Source organism: Grampus griseus (genome assembly GCF_964374135.1).
Source record: "Grampus griseus genome assembly, chromosome: 19".
Lineage (NCBI taxonomy): Eukaryota > Metazoa > Chordata > Mammalia > Artiodactyla > Delphinidae > Grampus > Grampus griseus.
The window spans coordinates 28,325,192-28,351,922 of NC_139013.1; the positions used below are offsets into that span (position 1 = coordinate 28,325,192).

The window sequence follows — 26,731 nt, forward strand, 5'->3', positions numbered from 1 at the left end:
GGGCTGCTCTCACTCTTACCTGCCTGGGGGAGTCTACTCATGTGTTTGGTTTTAGAGCCAGGAAGCACCAAGGCTCAAACCGAGTATTTACAATAAGAATTATCTCCCAATTAATAGAGTGTTTCTGTGTGCTGCATAAGGTTCTGGAGTGCTGGAGATGGATACAACTTGGTCCTTGCCTTCTAGGAATTATGAGTTTGGAGTGGCCCTTTCGGACATTTCATCATTAAGTGTTTTCCAAATTTCAGTCATTCGCACATCAGCTTCATGGTTTTTGCCATATCCGTGTGCTACCCATGTTATTATTACTTATGTAACATTTCTCTCTAGATTAACTCAGGTTTTTTTCTTTCGTCAAAATAAATTTTGTGGGGGAGATTTTATATCACTATCTTAAATGGAAAACCAGTATCACTTGACATAATTAGAAGCGTTGTTAGAAAAAGAAGAGAGTTTATAGAAAGAAAGTAAAACAGAATTAAGTGCCCACCGCTTTTGTTTGCTGCAGGTCCTGAGCCTCAGTCCTGTTCTGTCCTTAGTAACTGTTATGAAGAGGTGTTAACTGGATCATGGTACCAATCTTGGACTTTGTCCTTCATGTCAGCAGGGAGATTGGAAGATCATTACGTAGGGAATTACTTTCTCCTGGTACGATTCAGTGGTAAATTCTTCAATTCTTCTCATGGATGAGTCCTGCGTTTGTTACACACTGATCTAAGTAAACCCTAAATCTCTTGCCTTCCATTTGCATGTTGCTTTCCAGTTTACAGATCAATTTCACATAAGCAATTTCATTCAGTCTCCAAACAGCCTTGCCGGTGGGGGGTGGGGGGGAAGGTGCAGGGATTGTTCTGTTCTTTCTTAAGTTGCCCAAAGTCACTCACTTCATGTGAGGCAGAACTGGGACCAGTGTGGGTTGCAGGTTTCATGTATGGTGCTTTTCTTGCTCTAAAGGGACCGTTTAGATTGGATCCCAATTCACTGAAATCTCTAGGTGGGAATGCTTTTAGGGTTAAGGTCATCTCTTGGCCTGCCCCTCCCCTGCTTGCCTCAGCATCTGAGTTTCTATTCTGAAGTCTTTACCCCATTGTTTTGAGCATTATTTGTAGGTAGAACAGATTATTAATTCATTTTTTAAGAGACCACTCGATGTGGATATTTACCGTGAGTATAAATGGGTGATAGTTTCAGCCAGTAAACCACTTTCCTTTTGGATACTCTGTTGGAGTTTCTATGACTATTTTGCACCTTTTAAAGAAGTGAGAGTCAGAAGGGTGCTATTTTTAATAGCTTTATTAATTTTCTGTAAACAAAAGTAGTAAATACACGTGGTAAAGGCTCAACTACTTTCTATTAATAACATCTCATGTGTTCTCTTCTGATTGAAAAAGTAATACATGCTCATTGTAGAGAAAAGAAAGTCTGAAAAGTATAAAATGAAAGGATATAAAAATCAGGTTCATGCCTATTTTAGTACATTCCTTTTCAGTCTTTTTCCTATGTGTGCATATATACGTATCTGGAATAACAATAGTATATGAATAACAGCTATGTTTATTGGGGAATAATGACACGTCAAATCTTCTTGGAATCTTCTCAGTAACCCTGAGAAGTAGATGTTAGCTATATTGAGAAAGAAAAATTTAAGGTTAGATCAATGTCGTTACTTAGCCAGGGTTACACAGCAGGTAAGAGGCGTGGATTGGAACTTGTCACTTTAGCCCACTTGGGCTCTGACACCTGTGTCAGGCCATCCCCTCCCCACCACCTGGAGTCCCTCCTCACCCCACTGCAGCGCTGCCCCCTGCTCTGGGCTTCTGTGCCTTCCTCCCCCTCCCTCAGCGTGATGCCTAAGTTGTTCAGAAGGGCAGAAAAGAAGGTGACAGTGGTGGTGTGTTTGCTTCTTTCTTTTCCATTTCCTTTTTAAAAAAAATTTTTTTAATTAAAAAAAAATTTTTAACATCTTTATTGGAGTATAATTGTTTTACAATGGTGTGTTAGTTCCTGCTGTATAACAAAGTGAATCAGCTATATGCATACTATATCCCCATATCCCCTCCCTCTTACGTCTCCCGCCCACCCTCCCTCCCTATCCCACCCCTCTAGGCGGTCACAAAGCACCAAGCTGATCTCCCTGTGCTATGAGGCTGCTTCCCACTAGCTATCTGTTTTACATTTGGTAGTGTATATATGTCCATGCCACTCTCTCACTTCGTCCCAGCTTTGCATTTCTTTTTAAAGTTATGTTTTTCTTGGCTCAGAAAAACATTAAAAATGAAAATATTAAATAATTATGTTGTCCTTTGACTTATATATTATAATGAATATACATTTTAAAATATACACTGGTTCCCTTTTTCTGTTGTAGGAGATAAACAGAAGAAGTGTGTTATTATTTTATAGGAGCTGATATCCAAGACATACTATCTAGTCCTTGTTTCCCAACTCCTGCCCTCAGATATAGGTTAAATAACTGATAACCGACTGAACTGGGCCAAGCATAGCCCACTGTACCCAAAGTTTGTATTTAGAATCTATTTTCTTATTAAGATGTCGTGTTTGATTTCTAAAATGAATTTTCCCACACCTCCTCTTAGCCAAAACAAGACAAAGATAAAAGCAGCCGTGGTCGAAAGCTACCTTTTCTCTTTACTTTTTAAAAGGCAAATACTATAAAGAGCCTTGTGGAGGGACCTCAGCCCTGTGCTGATGTCTGAAATCTGAACTTCATAGCACTTATGAAAAGGAAACAGTTTAGCTCAATTTATAATAATATATTGGTCTGCAGAGGAAGTGCAGACTGAACCCTGCTGTCTCAAGTAAATACTCCAGGGGTGTCTGATGGGGAACGTGTCGGGTGCCTGTGATAGATCCACTGCCTGTGGAATTGAGTGAAGGCCCTGCTTGCAGTGCCTGAGGACACGCTTAACTGGGGTTGTCACGGTTTTACTTTTAAATTGGAATCTTTGCCCTAATCTCAGAGTTAGACATGACCAGATTTGCAAACAGATTTACAATTTTCACTAATTTTCCAACCAGGACTTCAAAACACACTTAGAGAAGGAAAAAAAACACACTCTGGTTTTTCTCAGAGTAGGAAGATTTACTTTGCCACAGATGTTTTCCATAGACTGAATGCAACCAGGGAGTTAGGGACTTAAAGGTGGCTTGGAGACAAACTGCGGGTTTGTTTTTTTGTGGAACAGATTATACAGTTCAAGGGACATCAGCCAAATTATGTTCATTAACCAGGAGCTGAGTGTGGAGGTGGGATGGTGCAGGACAAAGGTGAGTGCTAGGTAAACATTTTGGGCAATGCCCCCTCCCCTTGTTATTATTTTTTACATGTCACTCTTCAAGACTCTGTTCTATCTCCTCTCTTCACTTTCGTTTCCTTAAATCCAACTACATCTCATTTTCACATATGTGTCATTACTATACCCATCAGCTATTTCAAAGCTTTAGTTGCCAAGTAAAAATTCTATGGCAAAAAAAGAAAACAGCAATATAAATTGAAATGCACAGTATTTCTTTTTTGGGTTGGCATTCGCTCACCAGCAGTTCAAGGCAGAATAATGGAAAGGCCGTTTCCCATCAGGTGACCAGGTTCCAGACTCCCCTCTTGTCCATCGGCTGTGCATCGTTAGTTCCCCTCTGAACCTCTGCCGCCACTGCAAAACTAGTGCTTCACGATACTTGCTTCCCAGGGTCACTGTGAGGCCAACTCAGAAAGTATATGGGAAAGTGCTTTGTAAACTACGACTTGAACATGGCGACTCATTATGAAGATTGGTGGGGGCCAGGTTTATTTACAGAGCCTGGCCGGTGGATTTTTCTAGATGAGGTTCACCTTCTCTGAAATACCTATGTCTTAGAGCAGCAAGTCCCAGCGCACTGTGAATGTTTGATGTGTATAACCTGAAAACGTGCCACGTTCTATTTCTGGAGCCAACCCGAGCCCTCGAGTTGGAGCCCGTAGCTCTGTGAGCAGGAAGAAGAGAGGCCTCTAGGAGTTTACCTGGGGCTCCTCTGGGACTTCGCTTGGAGACCATAGTATCTTTGTAAATCCTCCAGGTGTCCCTCAATCCTGCCCTGATTTAGACCTTTTATTCAAAGGAAAAGGCTTTTGTTACTTCTTCCTCTGACCCCATTCCCTTGCTCCTCCAACCTCTGACTGACCAACTGAAGTAAAAAGTACCTCTAATATATGGCTTAATCATAAATTCTGAATAATTATACTTTATTACCTCTCATGGGTCTTGAAACCGTAGGTGCTACGTTCTGCTTTCTGCCGAGGCACGGGAATCATACAGAAACAATAATAAATTATAACTTCAGGCTGCAGTCAGTAGGCTTGAGGAATTGCCATTTAAGTGGAAAGTGCTTGAACAGCCAGATGAGCACGTGCCATGTTTATTTTCGCTTTGAAAAGCAGGACCATGACAGTATGGTTTCAACCGCTTGTCCAACGTGAACTTACTGTGTTCTTCCCTGCTCAGCAACTGCAGTATTTGCTTCTTGCTGTTCACGTTTTACAGGGTTGAGGATGTGTCTCTTCTGAAACGTTCGCTCTAGAATATGCCCCTAAAGGCTGACGTTTTCAAACTTGGGCTTTTTTGACTTGATACCGGATTTTTTGGTATTCAGTTGAATTGGGGAGAGGGCATAGCTGGTGTCATAGGCTCTGAGGATAGGAACCTGAGTGTGTTCCTAGGTACTTGGAAGGATTTGCCTCTCTTACACTTTCTTATCATATCCAGTCTTTTTGCTTATTTCTGTAGTATTTATGTTGTGAACTTTACTTGAAGCGCATGTGATGAGTACCTACTGAGGGTCAGGCACTGTGCTGGACGCTTTGATATATTTCACTTATTTCTCGTAACGAGCCTGTCATGTAGGTAGTTATCCCCTTCTGAGCCCCATTTTTTTTCCCAGCAAAGAAAATCGATGGGGATTGACTGCTCGTGGGTACCTGGTTTCTTTCAGGGGTATGAAAATACTCTGAAATTAGTCTCTTGTGGTTGCCCAGTCCTGTGAACACACTAGCAGGCAGTGAGTTGTTTGGTATGTGGATTACAGTTCCATGAAGACTTCTTTAAAAAAGGAAATTGAAGCTCAGAGAGGTAAAACCACTTGTTCAAGGTGACATACCTAGTGAAGCTTGTGTTTGAATCCAGGTTTTTCTGAGATCAAAGCTGTTCTTTCTTCCACTTGGCTAGCTCTACTAATTTTATAGTCATGGAATCTTTTTTCGTTAAAAGTGTGGACAAAATAATATTAATTGAACGATTAATAGATGAATGCACATATATTCTTAGATTCAAACAATATGGAAATGTATAGAATAAAATGTGGAAGTACTCTTTCACCTTCCTCTATCTGGTCCTTTTGTAAGCCTTAACATAGATATAGCAATCTTAAAATATTTACATCTATGTTACTGCTGCTTTTTTAAAATAACACAAATGGGACTTTATACGTGTGTGTGTGTGTGTGTGTTTGTGTGTGTGTGTGTGTGTATGTATAGGTATATTACTAGAATACTTGCTTTTTTTTTAACTTAATATGTCCTGGAGATCTTTCCTGTCAGTACCTCATTCATATTATTGTTAGTAATATATTAAAAATAATACATATACTAGGAAATAAAAATTCAAACAGTGGAGGTTGATCTAAAATGTAAAGTGAAAAACTCTTTGCCATCTACCTCCAAGTTCCATTTCTTAGAAGTAACTACTTTTCACTGTATTTGCATTTTATTCTTTTAGTGATTCTCTCCCTCTTAACTCATAAAATATGCTTAATACTTCAGTTTTTTCATCCAGCAACCTTAAGGACTATCAGTTTTTTCATGAAGAGAAATATGGAATCGGCTCTCTTATACTCTTTCTTACTCTTGCTCACTTTTGTTAGTTAACGTTTTAGGGTTTTTTCTGTTAATTGATTACCTTTGTACCAAGATATAGAGGTTCTCTCTTGACTTCTGGTATTTCAGTCGTAACATTACTTTCACATTTTTGAAGTGCATAACGATTACGTACTGATCTGTAATTTTGATGAGACGACCATGCTTCCTTTGTATATGGATTCTGAACTTCGAAAACCAGTACCTCACAGTGCTAATGTGTGTGTTATTAACTGTAGAACCAAACGGAGTGACTGGATGCATACATAGAAGTTTTCATCCACTGTAATTATTAAACCTATGTCAGATGAGAGGACACGTTGCAAATGTCAGGTCGAAATTTTATACCTCATCGAAAGCTCAGAATCGTGCTCCATTCTTTAGCTAGCTTTGTATTTGAACCATGACTTTCTTGTGTAGCTCTCCCTTTCCCCGGGAATTCATCATTGCCTTTCTGTATTACTGCTGGAAGAATCGTGCCATAGTGATAGCTCTGTGCCACTAGGTGTTTTGTCACACTACTTATTTAATGCTTTGATAAACACTGGCTTCTTCAAACCCACCTGGCACAGTTATCATATTGAGATTCCTTCTCATTGCACTCCTTGGCAAATTCCATTTTTACTTGGGTCCTGTGTCTTTTGTCTTTTTTGGAATTTTCTAAAAATGCCTTCTGTCTACTTTAGATTCCAGAAAATGTGTACCTTCTACAGTACCTAATACAGTACTTTGAATATGGTAGGTTCTTTAATAAATATTGAATCAATGAGTGAAATGAACGAACCAAGGATTGGCTTTTCTCCCTTTCATTCATGGCAATACAGGCAAAAGGAAGTACTTGTTCTATCCTTGAAAGCACCTGGCTGGAAAGGGTTTTGAAGACCCTCTGCAAAACAGATGGCCATTCATCTAATACTCTGGGGTCTCCAGAGACAGCTTTTAGAATCTTCCATGACAGTCTGTTCCTTCAGTGACCCATGCTTTACTTCCTTGTGGCTAATCCAAATAACCATGTGGCAACACAGAATTTTCCAAAATGACACAGTGTCTGGATCAATCTGTACATTCTCCTTCACGTTTTTTATAAGAAAACCACCAAAGGTAACAAAAATGTGTTTTTTTTTTAACTGAGGATGGATGTGTTACTATGAATTATGACGTCCTTTTATTCTCTATGGTTCATTCAATCAGTAACACTGTATTGAGGTAATTCTACATCTGGGTTGGGTAGGTGGAGTTTTCCCCTTTGGCTGGCAGTTTTCATATGCCCTCTTTGGCTATTATGTTATCTCTATAACATAACTCCTAAAAGCACGAGCTCTGGGAAGGAATTTTTTAGGCTTTTAATTTGATTGCATAACCTGTATTCCCTCTTTGCCACTTCTGTAAAGGCAGTGGAGGAATGACCATGAATGAAGCCTTTAAAAATTTTTATTTATTTATTTTTATTACAATTAAAAATTTTATTTTATTTATTTATTTTTTGGCCATGCCGCGCAGCTTGTGGGATCTTAGTTCCCTGACCAGGGATTGAACCCAGGACTAGACCAGGAATGAATTTGACTTTCCTGAATCAATCAGTCCCTGCAACAGATTTCAAGGCCAGACTATATACCCTATGATGGAAGATTCATTAAACTCTTCCTGTGGAATAATTCTTCTAGGCCCAATAACCATTTAAAATTTTTAAAAAGATGTAAATTATAGTCCTTGGTCAGTTCATTATAGTGGCTTTATCCTAAAATTGGTCCTGGCACAAACCTTTCTCCTTATATTTGTTCATACTGTTCCTTCCACCTTGTCATGTTTTCCCCTTGTGAGTTTACATGTGTAACTCACCTATTTAGGGGTGACATTAAAAAAATTTAATACCCACAATGTCAGGGGCACCAACTATTCAGTGTGTTTGCCATAACTCTCTTTGCCCTCTGGACTGTAGCAATTGATATAGAAGTCTTATCTACTAGAGCTAAGGTTTTTCAGAGCCGGTATTATATATATTCTTGTACTATACACAGCACTTAGTACCTTGTGGAGAATAGGAACTTGCTGAGTATCTGGAGACAACAGTCTTTTTTTCCTCCCTAAGTGTTAACCAGAAACCATAACTATCTTCCTCAGTTGTCAGTGGAAAATCAGATGTGAGATAGGAGTGACTAAAGAGAGAAATTGAAAGGTATATGAAGGAACAGAACTTAGAGGTTTAAGTGGCTGCTTCTGTTTCATTCATTAACTTCATTTTGGAAGTTCTGGTGCCCAGAGTTCACTGTAGTAGAGGGTGATGTGATGGCGCTGTGTATACAAACTAGGGAGAGAAGAAACTTCATTCAAATTTTCTGTTATCCTAACCTCTGTTCCTTCTCATCTCTCCATTTCCACAATCCCCTCTGCCCTCCTGTCTCTTGGGAAGAGTTGCCACGTGGAAGAGTAAAGGCAGCCGTTCCCAAAGTGGGATTAAAGTTCTTTTTGCCTATTTAGAAAGCAAGAATGAATGATTAACCTCAAGAATGTATTCTCTTTGAAGCCTAACTATAAACCAAGCATTCCGTAAAAGTTAATTTCAAAAAAAAAAGAGAGAAAGGTGTGTACCCTGAGGTCATCTTCACCTCTGTACCTGTTTTTATGAAAGAGTTTTTAGTCCCCTGGAAAATTATATTGGGGAAGGTTTAAAAAGCTAACCAAAACTCTTATCACCCACACCGACTGCAGTGTTCTGTCATTTTTATTTGGGGAATGAATATCTCTTTTCTGAGGATCTCTTCATTGAACATTTCCCTTTGGATTTTTAAAAAATCATCATACTTACTGTTCTAGTTTTTATTGCTAGGTACAAAAGTAATAATATATGTCATCCAGTCAAAGATGCTATCAATTTTAAGATGTATTCCAAATTCAGAGATGTTAAATATGAAGAAAAATTAGGATTGATGGTCATTGTAGAAAATTTACAAACTATAAGAAAGTATAAGCTGGATAACAAAAGTACATCATAATATCACCACACGGAGATAACATCATTCATAACTATTTGGTCTAATTCCTTCTAGTGTTTTTTCCTATACTTGGGAATATATGTTTATTTATTTTTTTAGAAAATTAATATCATGTTAGGTATAATGTTTTACATCTTGTTTTTTCCAATAATTTTATATCTTGAACATTTTCCCCTATTAAATATTCTTTGAAAATGTGATTTTTAAAAAATGGCTTAAATAGTAATCCCCTAGTTTTGTCATGCCATTCATTTCCAGTGCTTTGGTATCATATATATTGCCCTGTGAACATCTTTGTATATACATCTTTGTCTGCACCTGTAAGTATTTCTCTAGGAAAAGTTACCAGAAGTGGGATACCTGGGTGAGGATGAGAGTGTCGATATGTAAAGACGGTACATATTGTACTGTCAGACGCTTAATCAGAAAGATTGTTCTCAGTTTACCTTTCTACCTACAATGTATGAAACATGGTTATTAGTTACTTCTACTAGCCTATTTATCTCACCCTAGGCAACACTGGGCATTACGATTTAAAAATATTTTTGCCAGTTTAATGATGAAAATAACATGAGTGTGACTTACTACTATACCTACACATATTCATATCTCCTTGAATGGCTATAGGATTCTCGAGTAACAAGCTTTCCACCTTTAAACTCTGTAGATATTGTCCCCTTGACCTCTGATGTTTGATGTTAGGAAGATATCTGAGATCATCTTCAAATTGATTATATTGTGGCAAACTGTGTTTTTTTCCTTTGGACATTTGTAGTATTTTATATTTAATTTTGAACAGAATATGTTTATATATTTGGTCAGCCATTTTGTAGTACAGACTCAGGCCTTTTCACAACTTTGGAAAATATTCTTCTGTTATTTCTTTGACTATTCTTTCATTTCTGTTTTCTGCTTTCTTCCCTAAGATTCCTGTTACATCTGTTTTGGCTTCCAGAATCTGCCCCTCGTGTCTTATTTATTCTGTCACTAGTTTTTGTTTTCCCTCTGAGTTCTGGGAGAATTTCTCGAGTTCTCATTTACTTCGGTAATTTGATTTTTCTGCAGCACGCCTTCTGTTGTTCACTCCAGCTATCATCATTTTAAATGAAGCCATACGTATTAAAAACAAGTCAACTCCAAGCAACCTTTCCTGATCTCACGCTGCTCCATCCTCACAGCTGCTTGCCCCATTTTCACAGGTGCAGTGCCCTCTTGAATCAAGCGGCTTCTTGAAATACTGAGAATTTTACAAAATTTTTTTCTGTCCGTTTGAGTAACACTTTTTCGGAAGAGACAGTTTCTGTCAAACTGGTTCCTTTCCTTAGAACTGTAATACTTTTGCCTGAGTCTAGTGATTTTTCCTTGTCTGTTTTTCCTTATAGAAAAAGGACTAGCACCGGCTGATAGGCAAGTCGGTGTTAAGGTTTGTTCTGAAAAACTTAGTATAGGTTCCCGACCAAATCCTTCACTTGAAGGAGGAGGAAGAAAATGTATCTTTGCAGGACCAGATGAGAGAGTTGATGAACTGGAGTGTACTGAATGACTTGTTTCTGTCTTTGGGTGGTATAGATGCTCACAGTATGAGCAAACCCTGGCAGCTTTTGGACCATTCCTGGCATACCTGCTCGCTCCAGTTTCTTACCTCCACAATGCCTGGTTCTCTTCGCAAAGCGATGACTTGCACCAGCAACACGTCTGGGGGTCTATGGGTCCCGCGGGTGGTGTGCATTTAACACTGTCCTGCAGAGGCTACAGGCCTCTGGGTGCCCTGTAGCCTCTCCTGCCCTTCTGCTCTGCACCTTCTGAGCTAGAGGGGGAGCACTGCTCTCAGGATCTGCTTGATATATTTATCAGGATGCTGCCCTTTTTTTTTTTAGTCCCCCTTTGTTCCTCCACTATGTCCCATGCCCAGCTCTGTTCTAACACTTAGCCAGTTTCACCTCACTCATTTCATGGTAAAATCCTTACGGACAAGATCATGTCATTCAACTCTGCAGCTCCAGAACTTAGTACAGCTTCTACCATAAAGGGATACCAGGTAAATAAATTGGGGCCAAATGAGTGCTCTTGAATTGGGGTCCCCAAATGATACACAGGCAGCTGCTTTGGTCAGCATTACCCAAGGACAGTGCCCCTCAACCCTCCTCTGCATGAGAATCCCGTGGGGCACTTTCAAGAATACAGTGCCTGGGCCTCAACTCCAGAAATTCTATTTTTAAATTATTATTATTTATTTATTTTTTGGCTGCGTTGGGTCTTCTTTGCTGCACGCGATCTTTCTCTAGTTGAGGAGAGCGTGGTTACTCTTCATTGCGGTGCATGGGCTTCTCATTATGGTGGCTTCTCTTGTTGCAGAGCACGGTCTCTAGGTGTATGGGCTGCAGTAGTTGTGGCGCACGGGCTTAGTTGCTCTACGGCATGTGGGATCTTCCCGGACCAGGGCTAGAGCCCACGTCCCCTGCATTGGCAGGTGGATTCCTATCTACTGCACCACCGGGGAAACCCAACCCCAGAAATTCTGATGAAGCTAATCTGTTGTGGGTCCAGGGTGTCAGTATTTTTTTTTTTAATTGAAATATAGTTGATTTACATTAGGGTGCTGCCCTTCTTTCATCTCATTCCACTTATACTGTATCCAGCACAATTCCTTGTAATTTCTGGCGTATTGAGAACCTTTCCCTAATGTTGAGCACTGAAGGAAGTCTTAAATTCTTTTACTATTTCATTGATCGTCTCATTGGGAATCTAGGAATGGGGTAGGTAGAGGCCTGGGTCTCTACTGTCATCTTGCCAGGAAGCGTCCCCTCCCCCGTTTCGTTGGCTATTAAATTCTGAAAACGTTCTCAGTCATGGATGTCCCCACATCTAGGAAAAATAAGGTCATAAATATTAAGATTGAGGGATGAGAATGGACAGGTGAGTAAGAATGAAAAGCTTCAGTGATCGTGTGCACCTGGGAAGATTGGATTTCAGTATTGGGCTTATTTAGCTCAGGAGTGCCTTTAGCCAAGCGCCTGATTGTTACTTTAAGAAATTTGGGGATGCAGTAGCCTCTGGTGACACACTAGACAACAGAACCGGGGAAATAAGGGCTGGGTTAAACTTAGTGTGACCAACTGTCCCAGTTTGTCTGGTGTGAGAGTGGGGATCTCAGGATTCGGGCCTTCAGTGTTACAACCAGGAAAGCCCTGGGCATGAATTGATCACCCTAGCGTCAATTATGCCACTGCATCTGTGGTCTCTTATATATGAGATGAGATTTCATGCTACAGTGAACGTCCAGAGTTCTCCCTCACCCACTGATAGAGCACGCAGCATTTAGCCTGCAAAGAGTAAGAGCTTCTTTTCCATTTGTTTTGTTGAATAAATTCTACAAACTCTGATTCCACTTGAGTAGAGAGTCAGTTTTTAGCTGTATTCTGAGATAGCTCTGGAAAACAGGCATTCTTTAGTGTTTTCTTTCTAAAAATTTTTAGCATTAGTCTTTAAAGCTGGGCATGTCTTTAGTGTATCCTTTAAGACGTGAGATATACAATCCATGGGGCTTGAGCCACTTTCATAGACTTAGAATTTTAGATAAATTAGAAGCTCTTCAATGAAAATTACGGGGTTCTTTCTAAAAGTCATAAAGGATTAGAGACATTTGGGAGCAATCTCAAAAGAGTTGTTTGATTAGAGAGTTGCCAAGGATTTAAATAAAGGTACAAGCCTTGGAGTATTACTTCTAATGTTGTGTTTGCCACTTGGCCTGCCTCAGATTAGTGGCCCCTCAGTGGAACAAAAGCACTGAACAGATCTGTTCATTAAGATGATTTGTTTTCCTCCTTATGATGTCTTTAGAGCCTACTGTTAATAGCCTGGGAGTGATAAGGCTTTTCTTTGGGTAGGTGAGAATGGCATCTATGTATTTCTTTTGTTTGTTTGTTTGATCTCCTTTTTAAATTTTATTTTATTTTTGGCCGTGCCATGCAGCGTGTGGGATCGTAGTTCCCCAACCAGGGATCAAACCCACACCCCCTGCATTGGAAGCGTGGAGTCTTAACCGCTGGACCACCAGGGAAGTCCCCAGCATCTATGTATTTCTTAGAAATTGTTTCAACTCTTTATGAGCACCTGGACCTGGGGAAACTCCTCCAACCCCTGCTTTTTGTTTTTGTTTTGTTTGTTTGTTTGGCTTTGAATCCCCCTTTAGATAAAATAGTTCAGATCTACCAGAAATTCTCTGGTGTGTCCTTAACCAGAATCCTCAGAGAGAGCAAACTGGGAAAGAGACTGGACATTCAGTCCTCTTCAGGCCATAAGCTACACTTCTGAACCCACGTCAGCAGAGGTTGGATCTGTTTTGATCCTCTATATTAGCTTTCCTTGTCTTTACATTTGCTTTTAATACTCCAAATGTATGACTGCTGTTTTTATCCTCACCTTTCATTGCATCTTGTGCTGTTTGTTCATACAGTGTCCGAATGTTTTGTGACTTACTCATCTTCAATCTGTTGTTCCTGTGAAAATACCAAAAGTTGCTCTTAATTTCACTCTTTCCGTCCCTTCACTTACTCATCCATTAGCAGGTCCTATTATTTTCCTCTAAAACATTCTGAATCTGATCGCTGCTCATCGTCTCCCCTGCTGTCACCAGGTTTTTGTGGGGACACATTTTCAGCTCATTTAGGTGAATATCAAGCAGTGCGGTTGCTGGGTCTGATGGTAAGAGCGTGTTTAATTTTGAAAGAAACTGCCAAACTGTCTTCCAAAGTGGCTGTACCATTTCGCCTACACACCAGCAGTGAATGAGAGTTCCTGTTGCTCCACATCCTCACCAGCATTTGATGTTGTTGATGTTCTGGATTTTAGCCATTCTAATAGCTGTGTAGTGGGTATTTGTTTTAATTTACACTTCCATGACAAAGGTAGTGGAGCATCTTTTCATGTGCTTGTTACAATCTGTCTATCTTCTTTGTCTGTTCAGGTCTTTTGTCCATTTTTTAATGAGTTGTTTGTTTTCTTATTGTTGAGTTTTAAGAGTTCTTTGTATATTTTAGATAACAGTTCTTTATAGAACATGTTCTTTGCAAATATTTTGTACGAGTCCAAGGCTTGTCTTCTTAATCTCCTGACGGTGTCTCTCACAGAACAGTTTTTAATTTTTATGAAGTCTGGTTTATCAGTTTTGTCTTTCATGGATTGTGCCTTCAGTGGCACCTAGAAAGTCACTGTCACCCTCAAGGTCATCTAGATTTCCTCTTAAGTGTTTTATATGTACACGTTTTACATTTAGGTCTATAATCCATTTTGAGTATTTCTTTGCATGTAGATGTACAGTTGTTCCAGCATCGCTTTTGAAGAGACTACTGAAGTCTTCCCTTCACTTCAGTCTTCTGGAAGAGATTGTAAAGAGTTGGTATTATTTCTTACTTAAATGTTTGGTAGAATTCACCAGTGCACCTACTTGGGCCCGGAGGTTTCTGTTTTGAAAGGCTATTGTTTATTGATTCAGTTACCTTAGTAGCTACAGGCCTATTCAGTTTGTCCATTTCTGTTTGTGTGAGCTTTGGCAGATTGTGTCTTTCAAGGAATTGGTCCATTTCATCTAGCTTATCAAGTTTGTGAGCATAGAACTGTTCATGTTATTACTTTATTTTCCTTTTAACATCCATAGGTTCTATAGTGATATCCTCTTTTTGTGTGTTCTGTCCTTTTTTTTTTTTTTTTTGCCTGCATAGAAGCTTATTGATTTTATTGATCTTTTCAAAGAATCAGCTTTATTTCAGTGATTTTCTCTATGGATTTTTTTTGATTTTATTAACTTCTGCTTTTATTTTTATTATTTCTTTTATTCTGCTTACTTTAAATTTAACTTGCTCTACTTTTTCTTGTTTCCTAAGGTGGAAGCTTATTGATTTTAGATCTTTCTTCTTTTCTAACATGCTTTTAATGCTACAAATTTTCCTCTTGGCACTGCTTTTACACATCACACAAATTTTGCTATTTTGTATTGTTACCTTCATGTGGTTAAAAGTATTTTAAAATTTCTATTGTGATTTCTTCTTTGACCATGTGTTATTTAGAAGTGTGTTCTTTATTCTCTAAGTATTTTAGAATTTTCCAGCTATCTTTCTGTTACTGATGTCTAGTTTACTTTCTTTGTGGTCTGAGAGCAGACATTGTATGATTTCAATTTTTAAAAAATTTGTAAAGGTGTGATTTTTGTTCAAGAATGTAGTCTATTTTGATGAATGTTTCACATGACCTTGACTTCTCATAATCTGCGGTTGTTGGATGAAGTCACCTATAGATGTCAATTAAGTTGATTGATGGTACTCTTGAGTTCCACTATGTCCTTACTAATTTTCTGCTGATGGATCTATTCACTTCTTTTAGGGAATGTTGAAGTCTCTAACTATAATAGTGGATATGTCTGTTTCTTCTTGCTGTTCTATTAGTTCTTGCCTCACATACTTTGTTGCTTTATTATAAGACAGATATACTTTAAGGATTGTTACCTCTTCTTGGAGAATTACCCCTTTATCATTACATAATGCCCCGCTATATCCCTGATAATTTTTCTTGCTTTTGCTCTGTCTGAAATTCATATAGGTACTCCAGCTTTGTTTTTGATTAGTGTTTCCATGATATATCTTTTTCCATCCCTTTACTTTTAATCTATATGTGTCTTCATATTTAAAGTGAGTTTCTTATAGACAATATATAGTTGGGTCTTGTTTTTTCATCTACTCTGACCATCTCTGCCTTTTAATTAGTATACATAGGCCATTGACATTTAAAGTGATTACTGATATAGTTAGGTTAATATCTATCTTATTTGTTAATGTTTTCTATTTGTTGCCCTTGTTCTTTGCTCTTATTTTTCTCTTTGGTCATCATTAAAAAAAAATTTTTTTTTCTGTCATTCTCCCTCCTCTGAGACTCAAATTACATTTATGTTAAAATGCTTAATATTGTCTCATAGGGCATGGATGCTCTTTCAGTTTTTTATAGTGTTTTTCCTCTGTGTGCTTCATTTTGGGTTGTTTCTGTTCCTGTGTATTCTACTTCACTTATCTTTTCTTCTGCAGTGTCTAAAGTGCTGTTAATCTCTTCAATGTGATTTTTATTTCACTTACTATATTTCTCATCTTTAGAAGCTTCATATTATATATATATATGAAAGATACATACATAAAAAAAGAAAGATGTATTTATCTTGTGTATCATATATATCATATATCTTTTATTTCTCTCTGCTACTTTTTGGTTGAATGCTGGATATGGCAAATTTTATTTATTGGTGCCTGATTTTGTTTTTATTTGTTTTTTTTTTGAACCTATGGGTACTGAGAGCCATAGGTGATTTTTATTTTACTTTATTTATTTTAGTTTTTAAAATTTTTATTTATTTATGGCTGCATTGGGTCTTCGTTGCTGCACTCGGACTTTAGTTGCGGTGAGCGGGGGCTACCCTTCGTTGTGGTGTGTGGGCTTCTCACTGTGGTGGCTTCTACTCTTTGTTGTGGAGCACGGGCTCTAGGCATGCGGGCTTCAGTAGTTGAGGCTCGTGGGCTCAGTAGTTGTGGCTCGTGGGCTCAGTAGTTGTGGCTCGTGGGCTCTAGAGCACAGCCTCAGTAGTTGTGGCACATGGGCTTAGTTGCTCTGCGGCATGTGGGATCTTCCTGGACCAGGACTCATACCTGTGTCCCCTGCATTGGCAGGCGGATTCTCAACCACTGCACCACCAGGGAAGTCCCGCCTGATTTTGTTATATTCTTTTAAGTAGTGTTGGACTTTGCTCTAGTGAGTAATTAAATTATTTGGAATAAGTTAGATTCTTTTTTTTTTTTTCTCTTTGCGGTACATGGGCCTCTCACCACTGCGGCCTCTCCCGCCGCGGAGCACAGGCTCCAGATGCGCAGGCCCAACGGCCATGGCCCACGGGCCCAGCCGCTCTGCGGCATGTGGGATCCTCCCAGACCGGGGCACGAACCCGTGTCCCCTGCGTTGGCAGGCAGACTCTCAACCACTGCGCCACCAGGGAAGCCCTAAGTTAGATTCTTTTGAGGCTTGCTTTTAAGCTTTTAAGTGGATCTGGGGCAGCCTTTAATATAGTACTTATTTAACCCTACTACTAAGATTATGCTTTTCTAAAGACTCTATTGTCTCAGGTAGTAGGAACCATTCTGGCTGCTGAGAACACAGAGTATTCCTGACCCTATGTGAGGTCTGAGATTTGTCTAGTCTATAGCTTTCTGGAACTTATTTTCCTGCCTGTGGGAAGTTTTCATCCACACACGCACAGATGAATACGTAGCCAAAGACTTGAAGGAACCCTTCTGTAGATGTCCGCTTAGTCTCTCCCTGTGCGGGTTCTTCTGTTCCAGCATTCTGCCTTACAAATCCTTGCTGCCTTGGCCTTCCTAAGTGTAGTCTCTGTCTTCACAATTCAGCAAGAGAGAAAACTGAAAACTCTGAGCTCTGATATCCCCATCCCTACTCTGTGACTTTGAAACTGTTTCTAGCTAGTAAACTAAGGCTCACCTATTTTATTTCTCCTATCTTTGGGGTCACTGTTTTCCAGTGTCAGAAACCTTTGTTTCCTATTTTTGGTCTGTTTTATAATTTTTTAGGGTAAGAAGGTAAACCTTGTCATGGTTACTCCATAATGTCCGTAAGCAGGAGTCCTGCAGTTGGCATTTTGCATTTCCTTTCTTCTGTTTAGAGGTAATTTTATAGGTTGTTTTTGCTGACATGTAGGGCGTGTGGTGGTCTTTGCTTCCTAGTTTAAGTCATTGTCTTTCTTAGTATCTTGCTAAGAAGCCTCTGTTGCTTACATAGGAAATCATGTGTTGCTGGGGACAGTTTGGTTCTCTTCTTTATAATAGAGGACGTGATGTCCTAAGCAGAGGTGTTTCAAATTTTGCCTCACATGTGGCATCATTTCTTAGAATACGCAACAACTTGGCCATTGGTTTTTCTCCCACTGCATGTGGTTTTAGGCATATTCTTCAGCTGATGAATTCACCACCTTCTCCATTCTTGGGTCGTGAATCTGTAGGCTTGAATTCTGTTCTGAGAGCCAAAGCTTTGCAACATGCTGAGTTGGTTGGTTTGCTGCCTGGAAAATTGTTAGGGCAAAATTGATACTTTGACTGGGGAAGGAAAGAGGCAGATTTTCAGATGAAAGATGTTCAACTCCAAATAATACAAAAAAAAGTTGGCTTATTCTAAAGGCATGGGTAGAATTAGATGTATCATGAGAAAGGGAAAGAAGTTCAGCCCATCAATAGTGGCGAGTGGGTATCATAAGACTACAAATAAGTAGGGTAACCCTATAGCCTGTTTGCTAAGGACAGTCCTGGTTTATGCCTGTTGTTCTTCAATAATTATTAATAACATCCCCTTTCACTATTGAAAGTATCATGGTTTTTGATGGTTTTATACCATATGATTATATATATATATATATATGTATGTATATATATATGTCATCCTACTTACAAAGAACGGTTTAAAGAATACATGGTAATTGTTAATTCTTTGTTCTTGTCATTCTTCTTGAATGATGGATTTACTGTTTACTTTGTATTTTAGTGAAATAGTATTCAGTGACTGATAAGTGTGTGTTGGGTGTTGCTTTTTTTTTTTTTTTAATTTTTGGTATTTTTCCTGCAGATGATCTCAATGCCACCCACCAACACTGTGTTTTGGCTGGTTTACCACCTCGGTTTAGTTCCACCCACCGAGTGGCAGAGGTAAGTGTAAATAAAAATGTGACTCAAACTTAATTGGATGTGACAGAAGTGGTCGCATGAGCAACTTATCATAGAACTTTGGAAGAATATTTGATAGGAAAATTGCTTCCATCTAACTAGACTTTAGCCTCTATTTACTTGCTTTTTTAGCTTTGAGTTGTGTTGGACCCAGTTTTGAAAAGTGTGTTCACAGCCTGGGATAAGTCTATTTTGCTTCTTTGGGGTTATGTTTCTTGGAAAAGATGTCAGCAAGAGGGCACCTTGGCAGGTGTCGCTGGTTAGAGATTTTCTAAGGGGTTTGTATCTGTCAAGGTCAAGGGCAGGGGATGGCCAGAACAAAATAGTAGATTTGTGTGCTTGTGCATGTGTTAGCTGTGACTGGGCTCAGATGGTTGAGAATTTACATTTCCCTTAACTTTTGGGTCAGGCTTCCGGGCATGTGAATGTAAATTAAGGAGAAAGTTACAGTGGTGCCAGGGAATTTCCAAACTCCCCAGTTGTGTTTCTAACCCAGACTTTATTGCTAAATTCTGCCAGCACTTGCAGTGGCAGATAGTCAGCTGATTAGACTAGTTCAGAATGGAAACTTAAGAGATGAGGGAAGCCTTTAGTAGTCACCCTGGAGTATTCTGTGTGCTCAGTTAAGAAGTGTTCCAGAGAGCAGGGGAATGATCATGAAAAGGATTACAAGTTGACCTCGTATCCAAGCTTGTCTTCTGTGCTTTGCTTTTATAGCTTGACTTTTCATTGTACCACAAGGGGACCAGTGTGAGAAAGTTGGGCAGACGGGATACAATAAAGTGGCAGGGAAACACAAGCACAAGACCTTTCCAGTCCTGAGACTGTGTGAGTCTGTAAGGCAGTGTCATGTCTTTTGGTATTTAGGTAGCTTTTCTAGTGGACTGGTCATTTTGCTAGGTGGCAGAGAGGACACGAGTGTCTGTTTAAATCAAGATGCCAGCAAACCCATCAAGCATTCCTTCCCCCTTTTCTCCCTTTCTTCTCGCTTCTATTCAATCATTCATCTAAATATTTGAGTGTCTGTTCTGTGCCCAGTAGCACTAGAGGCATGAGAGAGAGAGAGCCATCAACATGACAGGTATGGCCACTAGCTTTGCTGAACTTCCATTTTAGTTTGAGAGACAAATATTAAATAGATAAAAGCACAAATAATTATCTTAGAGACCTAAAAAGGTAAGTTCTGTTAGGAAGGAAGGAAGGAGTGAGTGAAGGCAGGCAAAAAAGAGTGAGCAAGCATTTATAGAGCATCTAATAGGTGCTTTGTATTGTACAAAAAAGACTTCATTTTTTGTATGATACAAGATGGTATAGACCTCTGTCTTTCTAGCTAGAACTCTCCTAAGAATTCTTTTGAGTATGTGGCTACTTATGTGTATCTTTGCACCTTTCCTAATCGAATCCGGAAGAGTGGACAAGACGATTAGTGCTGTGCTCAGAGGGTTGGTACAAAATGATGAAAAAGAAGTTTCACAAAATGTATTTGATAAGGATAACAATCATATTTAATTCATAGGGTTCTTGTGAGGATTAAGTGAGTTAATACGTGTAAGTCTTTTTGAACAGTGGCAGGTATAGAGTATGCATTCAAAGAATGTTAGCCACTACTACTATTATTAAATTACTACCACTGCTGCTGCTGCTGCTACTACTATTACTGCTACTGTCTTTTCAGTTATCCTGATGAAAAGCTAGTAGGAGACAGGAACAACAAAAGCTCTTTGTGTGGAAGGCTATTCTGTCTCCATTTATACACTAGAATGTATGTAATGAAGCAAGAGAACTTAAGTCATCAATGAGTCTTTAATTGGAAGTGTTGCTATTAACTGAAAGCTACTACTCAGAAGAAGGGAAGTGATTTTAGTTCTTTCATCCATTCTGCAAACTTTCATTGAAATTCCCAGTGCTCAAGGTATTCTTTTAGACACTTGTGCACAGGTAGAGTGCAGAATAGAGAGTAGCAAACAGCATAAGGCTTCACAAGTGACATGACATGTAAGACTTGAACATGTAGGGATTAGGGGATTTTAGGACATCTTAAGACATTTAAAAGTCCTCATCCCATTAGGTGGAAATCTTGTGATCAGAATGGGATGGGGATACAAAGGGAGTATTGAGTGGCTCAACTTTGACTGAATCCCAGGATGCCAGAAAGGGAGTGTTGGCAGATAAAGGCTGATCCCTGAATGATTGGATTGTGAAAGATCTTGGATATCAGGTTAGGTGTGTTTTAACTTAAGTTGGTTCAAGTGGGGGTTATTGATGATTTATTTATCGCAGTAGTGACATATTGGAGATGTCTTTAAGAAGATGAAAATGATAGAGACATCAATTAAACCTATTGGTCTGAACTAAGGTCATGGCAACAGGAAAAAAGAAGAAATTCCCTTGACTAATGTAGGAGACAGTGACAGACTTGGTAACTGATTGAAGTGGAGGGAGGAATGTAAGAATGAATGAGTGAGTGGATGAACAGATGAATGAATGAGTGAATGAATGAACACACTAACCAGGTAACTCTTTACTGGATGCTTGTCATGTGCTGGGCTTTTGGGTGACTCTGAGGTTTCAAGCTTGGGTGATTTGGAGATGACATTACCATAAGTAGAAATAGGGATCTAAGACACGAGGGGAAGACAGTAGTTCAGTTTTGAACAGGCTGAGTCAGAGCTGCCAAGAGGAGAGGTCCAGCAGACAAATGTAAATTGGGGACTAAAACGTGTGAGAGATCAGGAAACCTTTCCTTCTCCACCTCCTATGATAAATACACACATTCAGAATGCAGTTTGAAAAGTACCCCTCTGGCCTTATTTCCTTTTTTTCCAAGTGGACCATCTTAACTAAAGTAGCAGTGCTTTCAAAATATCCTGAGGTTTAGCTTTCTCTGCTTCAGTCATAGCTGTATTTGTACCTTCTAATTTTTAGGCAAAATTTTGAGCGTTAATTAATTTTTAAAAAAGAGGTGGATATGCATAGTGATAATAATAATATAATCCCAAATCTGTATCTTTTATATTATCTCTACTTCAGTTCAAGCTTATGATACTTTACTAATTAGACATACATAATGTGAATGATGTGACTATCCTGCTTTCTATATTATAGATCAGGGTCAGCAAGTTCTATGGCTTTTGGGCCAGCCAGCTCTCTTTGTAAATAAAGTTTTATTGGAACACAGCCACGCTCACTTATTTACGTATTGTTTATGGCTGCTTTGGAGCTACCATGGCAGAGCTGAGTAGTTGAACACAGACCTTATGGCCTGCAAGCCTAAAATATCTACCATCTGACCTTTTTAAGAAAAGGTTTGCTGACTCTGTTTTACATGATCCTGTGTATACAGGCTTTAAAGTTAAAAGGAATTTTTTTTAAAAAATCATCATTTTAAGGTTAACTTTTTATTTCTGCCCAAAATCAAAAATGATAATATTCAATGCTGGTAAAATTACAGTGAAACTGTACATTCATACCCTACTGGTAGTTTTTCTAATTAGTATATTTTTTGGAAGGCTATATGGGGATATGTAGATAAAAGCCCCATAAAGATATTCATATCTTTGATCTCATAACACTGTTTTGAGGAATCAAACCTAGGAAATAATTCAAAGGAAGTATATATAAAAAGATATTTATCTAGTATGATTAACAGTAGTGAAAAGTCGGACAGAACCTTAATGCCTTTATATTATGTGACTTGCTAATTAAATTGTTAATGTCACCTCATTCAGCAGCATTGACCATGGTAGTTTTGAATACCTATGTACAAACAGTGAAAAGTAGCATGTACATTGATATGTATATATTCATTACAGCTGTGTGTGGATGAAGAATTACATGCAATAAAAATAATTTATTTTAAATAGAGTATGGCAGGATTATGTTTTTATCTTATTTAAAACTTCTAATTTCATCTTATATTATTGTTTTCAGTAATAGAAGAGGGAAAAGATTTTTTTCTCTAACACTATAGTTAACGTTATGGTTTCCCTCAATACAGAGAAGAAAAAAATCCATGCAACTTTATAGCCCTCACTTGTTCTACAAATGTCCTTTCCTTCATACAGTATTAAATTAGACATCTTTTCTGTGCCAAACAAAATGATTCGCTATTTTCTGCCTATTCACAATATGTAGGAAACAGATTGTCTTAAGGAAATGTTGTTCTGAAATTCATTTTAGTTAATCACAGAAGAAATCTATTCAGTTTTTAGTTGCAAAAATGTGACTAGAGTATGTCTGATGACTCTCGACCTTTATTTGATTTTAGTTTTTTTCTGGTTGTGACAGAATGTTCTTGGGATGCAACACAGAATATATGTTTGTTTTTAATTTAAATTCTATGTATAATTATATTTTGAATAGGTAGTTACGCAAATGGTTCAAAACTCAAAAAGTACCTAAGAGTGTACAGTTAAAACCTATTTCTCCTCACACCAGCCAGCTCCTCTTCCCCAGAGGCAACCAACGTTATCAGATTTTTGTTATCCTTTCAGTGATACTTAATACATATATAAGCAAACACATATGTAATTTTTAAAATTTCTTATATAAATGGTAGTCGACACACTATTCTGCCCCCCCCCTTTTTTTTTTTTTTTTTTGCGGTACGCGGGCCTCTCACTATTGTGGCCTCTCCCGTTGCGGAGCACAGGCTCCGGACGCGCAGGCTCAGCGGCCATGGCTCACGGGCCCAGCCGCTCCGCGGCATGTGGGATTCTCCTGGACCGGGGCATGAACCCTCGTCCCCTGCATCGGCAGGTGGACTCTCAACCACTGCACCACCAGGGAAGCCCCTATTCTGCACTTTTTGTTTTGTTTTATTTTAGTAAACCTTGATGATAATTACTTATCAACATGCAGTTCTTAGAGTAGGGAATTTTTTTTTAAGATATGATACAAAAGCATAAGCCATCAAAGAAAAAATAGGTGAATTGGACTTTATCAAAGTTAAAAACTTTATGTGTCAAAGGGTACCATCACAAACGTGAAAAGACAGAATGGGAGAAAATATTTGCAGATCATACATCTCACAAGGTGCCCATATTTAGATTTATATGAAGAACTCTTACAGCTCAATGATTAAAAAGAAATAATCCAACTTTTTCAACAGATAAAGGCTATGAATAGACATGTGTCCAGAGGAGATATACAAGCGGCCTATAAACACATGAAAAGATGCTCACCATCATTAGTCATTGGGGAAATGCAAATCAAAACCACAATGACATACCACTGCACACCCGCTGGAATGGGTATAATCAGAATCACAGTAACGGGTGTTGGTGAGGATGTGCAGAAATTGGAACCCTCATACATTGCTGGAGGGAATGTAAAATGGCGCAGCCACTTTGGAAAATTTAACCTTCAGAAGGTTAAATTCAGAGTTACCTTATTGCCCAGCAATTCCATGCCTAGTGTACACACCCAAGAGAAGTGAAAACTTGTACATGAATGTTCACAGTAGCTTACTTCATAATAGCCAAAAAGTGGAAACAGCCCAAATGCTCATCACCTAACGAATGGAGAAACAAAAGGCAGCGTATCTGTACAGTTGAATGATTATTTGGCAATAAACAGGAACGGGGTACTGACACATGGATGAACCTTGAAAATATACTAAGTGAAAGAAGCCAGTCACAACGGACCACATATTTTATGATTTCATTTATATGTAATATCCAGAGTAGACCAGTCAAATCTGTAGACCCATAAAGTAGGTTAGTGGTTGCCTAGGGCTGGGAAGGCTGGTAGAAATGGGAGGGGGTGACTGCTAAAAGGTATAGCGTTTCTTTCTGGAGGGATAAAAATGTTCTAAAGTTAACTGTAGTGATGGTTGCACAACTCTGTGAATATACTAGAAGACATTGAATTGTATGCTTTAAGTGGGTAAATTTTATGACATGTGAATTTTATATCTCAATAAAACTGTTTCCACTCCCCATGCCCTCCCAAAAAACTAGGCCTGATTATAGGTTCTTTCTTTACATCAGATGAACTCTAATCACCCAGGAAAAATATATATATTCCCCCCTCCTTCTTTGTTTTGGTTGCAATCATGGCTCCACCAGAGTTTGTTTAACTGGTCTTTTATTGATGGGAAATTTTGTGTTGTTTTTAATCTTTTATTATAGTAGATGGCATTTCAATTAATTACCTCTTATATAGGTTACTCCATACTTGGGAAAGTAAAGGTGCGGGTAGAGTATGTTTATAGACAGAATGTCATTTTAAAAATGTAGGGTTGTCTGTGGGACAAAAGTGAGTGGTAATTCATTTCCATTTTTTGATTTTTCTTTGTAGTAAATTGGAGCCACTGCCCTTCTGCTCCCCACACTTTGGGATCTTCATATTAAAACACATATTAGTCAAGCTTCTGTTTGTGGCACAGAAACTTCATTTTTTTCCCCCAGGCATGCCCAGGTCACATTGTATCAAGTGGCAGTAACTGTGCAAAGAAATTTTGTACCAGGGGATTAGCCTTCAAGGTTATTTCGAAGGGATCCATTTAAATTGTAAATATTAAAATAAAAATACTCTGGGGAGACATTTCCCTCATTGGGTCTAAAGGATATTTACAGCTGGTCTTTTCTCATTCTAGGAAATCGTGTCATTATCAAAACAAGCGGATGCACACTCCACCTGCATCCTCTTCTTTTCTGACATATGCTCATTCAAAGAGGGAGCGTGTCCATTTGACCTCTGTTTTGCTCCCACAGACTTAGAGAGGGATGGACTAGTTATCTGTGCCTTTGCTGATACCCGGGCACTAAGTTATGCCTTTCAACATGCCTTGAGGGTATGAGCCACATATTCTCCATTATCTGAAGAATCTCTTCTGCCAAGGCAGACTTGCAACTGCCTAGCATATGCTTTCCGCAGAAAATGAAAATGAGTTCTTTGCCCTGTGTTTATAACTTCATTTTTTTCTCCATTGCTGTTCTATTTTGTGTACTTTTGAACCAGTTCTACAGTCTGGTTACCTTTTTTTCCCCATTGTTAGGTGCAGGGCACTTGAGATAAAGTCAGTGTTCTTGACTTCTTGGCTAATTAGTTATTCCTCCAATAACTACTTACTAAGTTTCTTTTATATTTAAGACTCAGTTCTAGGTGCTGCAGTATATGTATAGTATATACATTTTGAAACAGGGCTTTAGCCTTCAGGGAGCCTACTCTTTGGAGATATGAAGCCCATGTAATAAAAAGCAGCAAGATGAGTGACCCAGGTGACGGCCAAGCTGGCAGCACAGAGCCCAAGGAGAAAGCTACTAGAGTCATTCTTAAGTTGAGGAGCATAGGCTGACCTGTGAGGGCGACAGGTCCGGGAAGGGGACAGACGTCCTAGGAAGAGAGGGATGGTAACCTTGGAGTTTGCTTACCATCTCGGTGGCTGGTTCTATCTCTGCAGTGCTCAACGGGGACCTTGGATTACATCTTACAGCGCTGCCACTTGGCCCTGCAGAATATCCGTGATGAGGCGGACAATGGTGAGGTCTCTTTGAAATCCTTGGAGCCAGTGGTTTTGAAACACGGAGAAGAAATCCACAACGAGGTAAGGACTTTCAAGAACTGTGAAGATTCTCTCCTACTTGCTAACTAACAAGTTATTCGGCCACAGTTTGCTATGAGTATAAGAGACAAAGGATGGTTCATTACTTACAATAACAGTAGCCAGGGCATGAGCATTTTTGTGCCAGTTCTCCAAGCCTCTGTTTCCACAGGGTAACGCACAGTGGGCTGGATAGCATGTGCACTTGGAGGGGTTGTGTTCTAGAAGAGGAGCCTGACCTGAGGTAACCCGACTCTTCCATGATGGGCAGTAGGCATGTCTGTCGTTTGCTCCAGATCAAGACACATCTTTATCCACCAAGTCTGTTAGCAATCCTACCCTTTATTCTGGAGGGAGAAACTCTATCTTCCAATGAAAGTGTGAAGCAAACTCTATCTTGCAATGAGAGTGTGAAGCAAAGGGCAAGATATGTAGAAACACAAACAAGAGACCCGTGAAGGATAATCTTCCAGCAAGGACTGATGGAAACTGAAGGTGGATCCTTGGAGCAGGTGGACCCTTAGGA

General features: G+C 39.1%; 1 protein-coding gene across 3 annotated transcripts in view; it reads left to right on the plus strand.

Annotated features, from left to right (window-relative positions):
* FTO (FTO alpha-ketoglutarate dependent dioxygenase) overlaps positions 1–26,731 on the plus strand; it is a 375,598-nt gene that overhangs the window by 134,718 nt on the left and 214,149 nt on the right. For all 3 annotated transcript variants that reach the window (XM_082676524.1, XM_082676523.1, XM_082676522.1), the window contains exons 5-6: positions 18,562–18,641; positions 26,065–26,208. In XM_082676524.1, the coding sequence (XP_082532650.1) occupies positions 18,562–18,641; positions 26,065–26,208 (224 nt within the window). The remainder of the gene's footprint in view (positions 1–18,561; positions 18,642–26,064; positions 26,209–26,731) is intronic.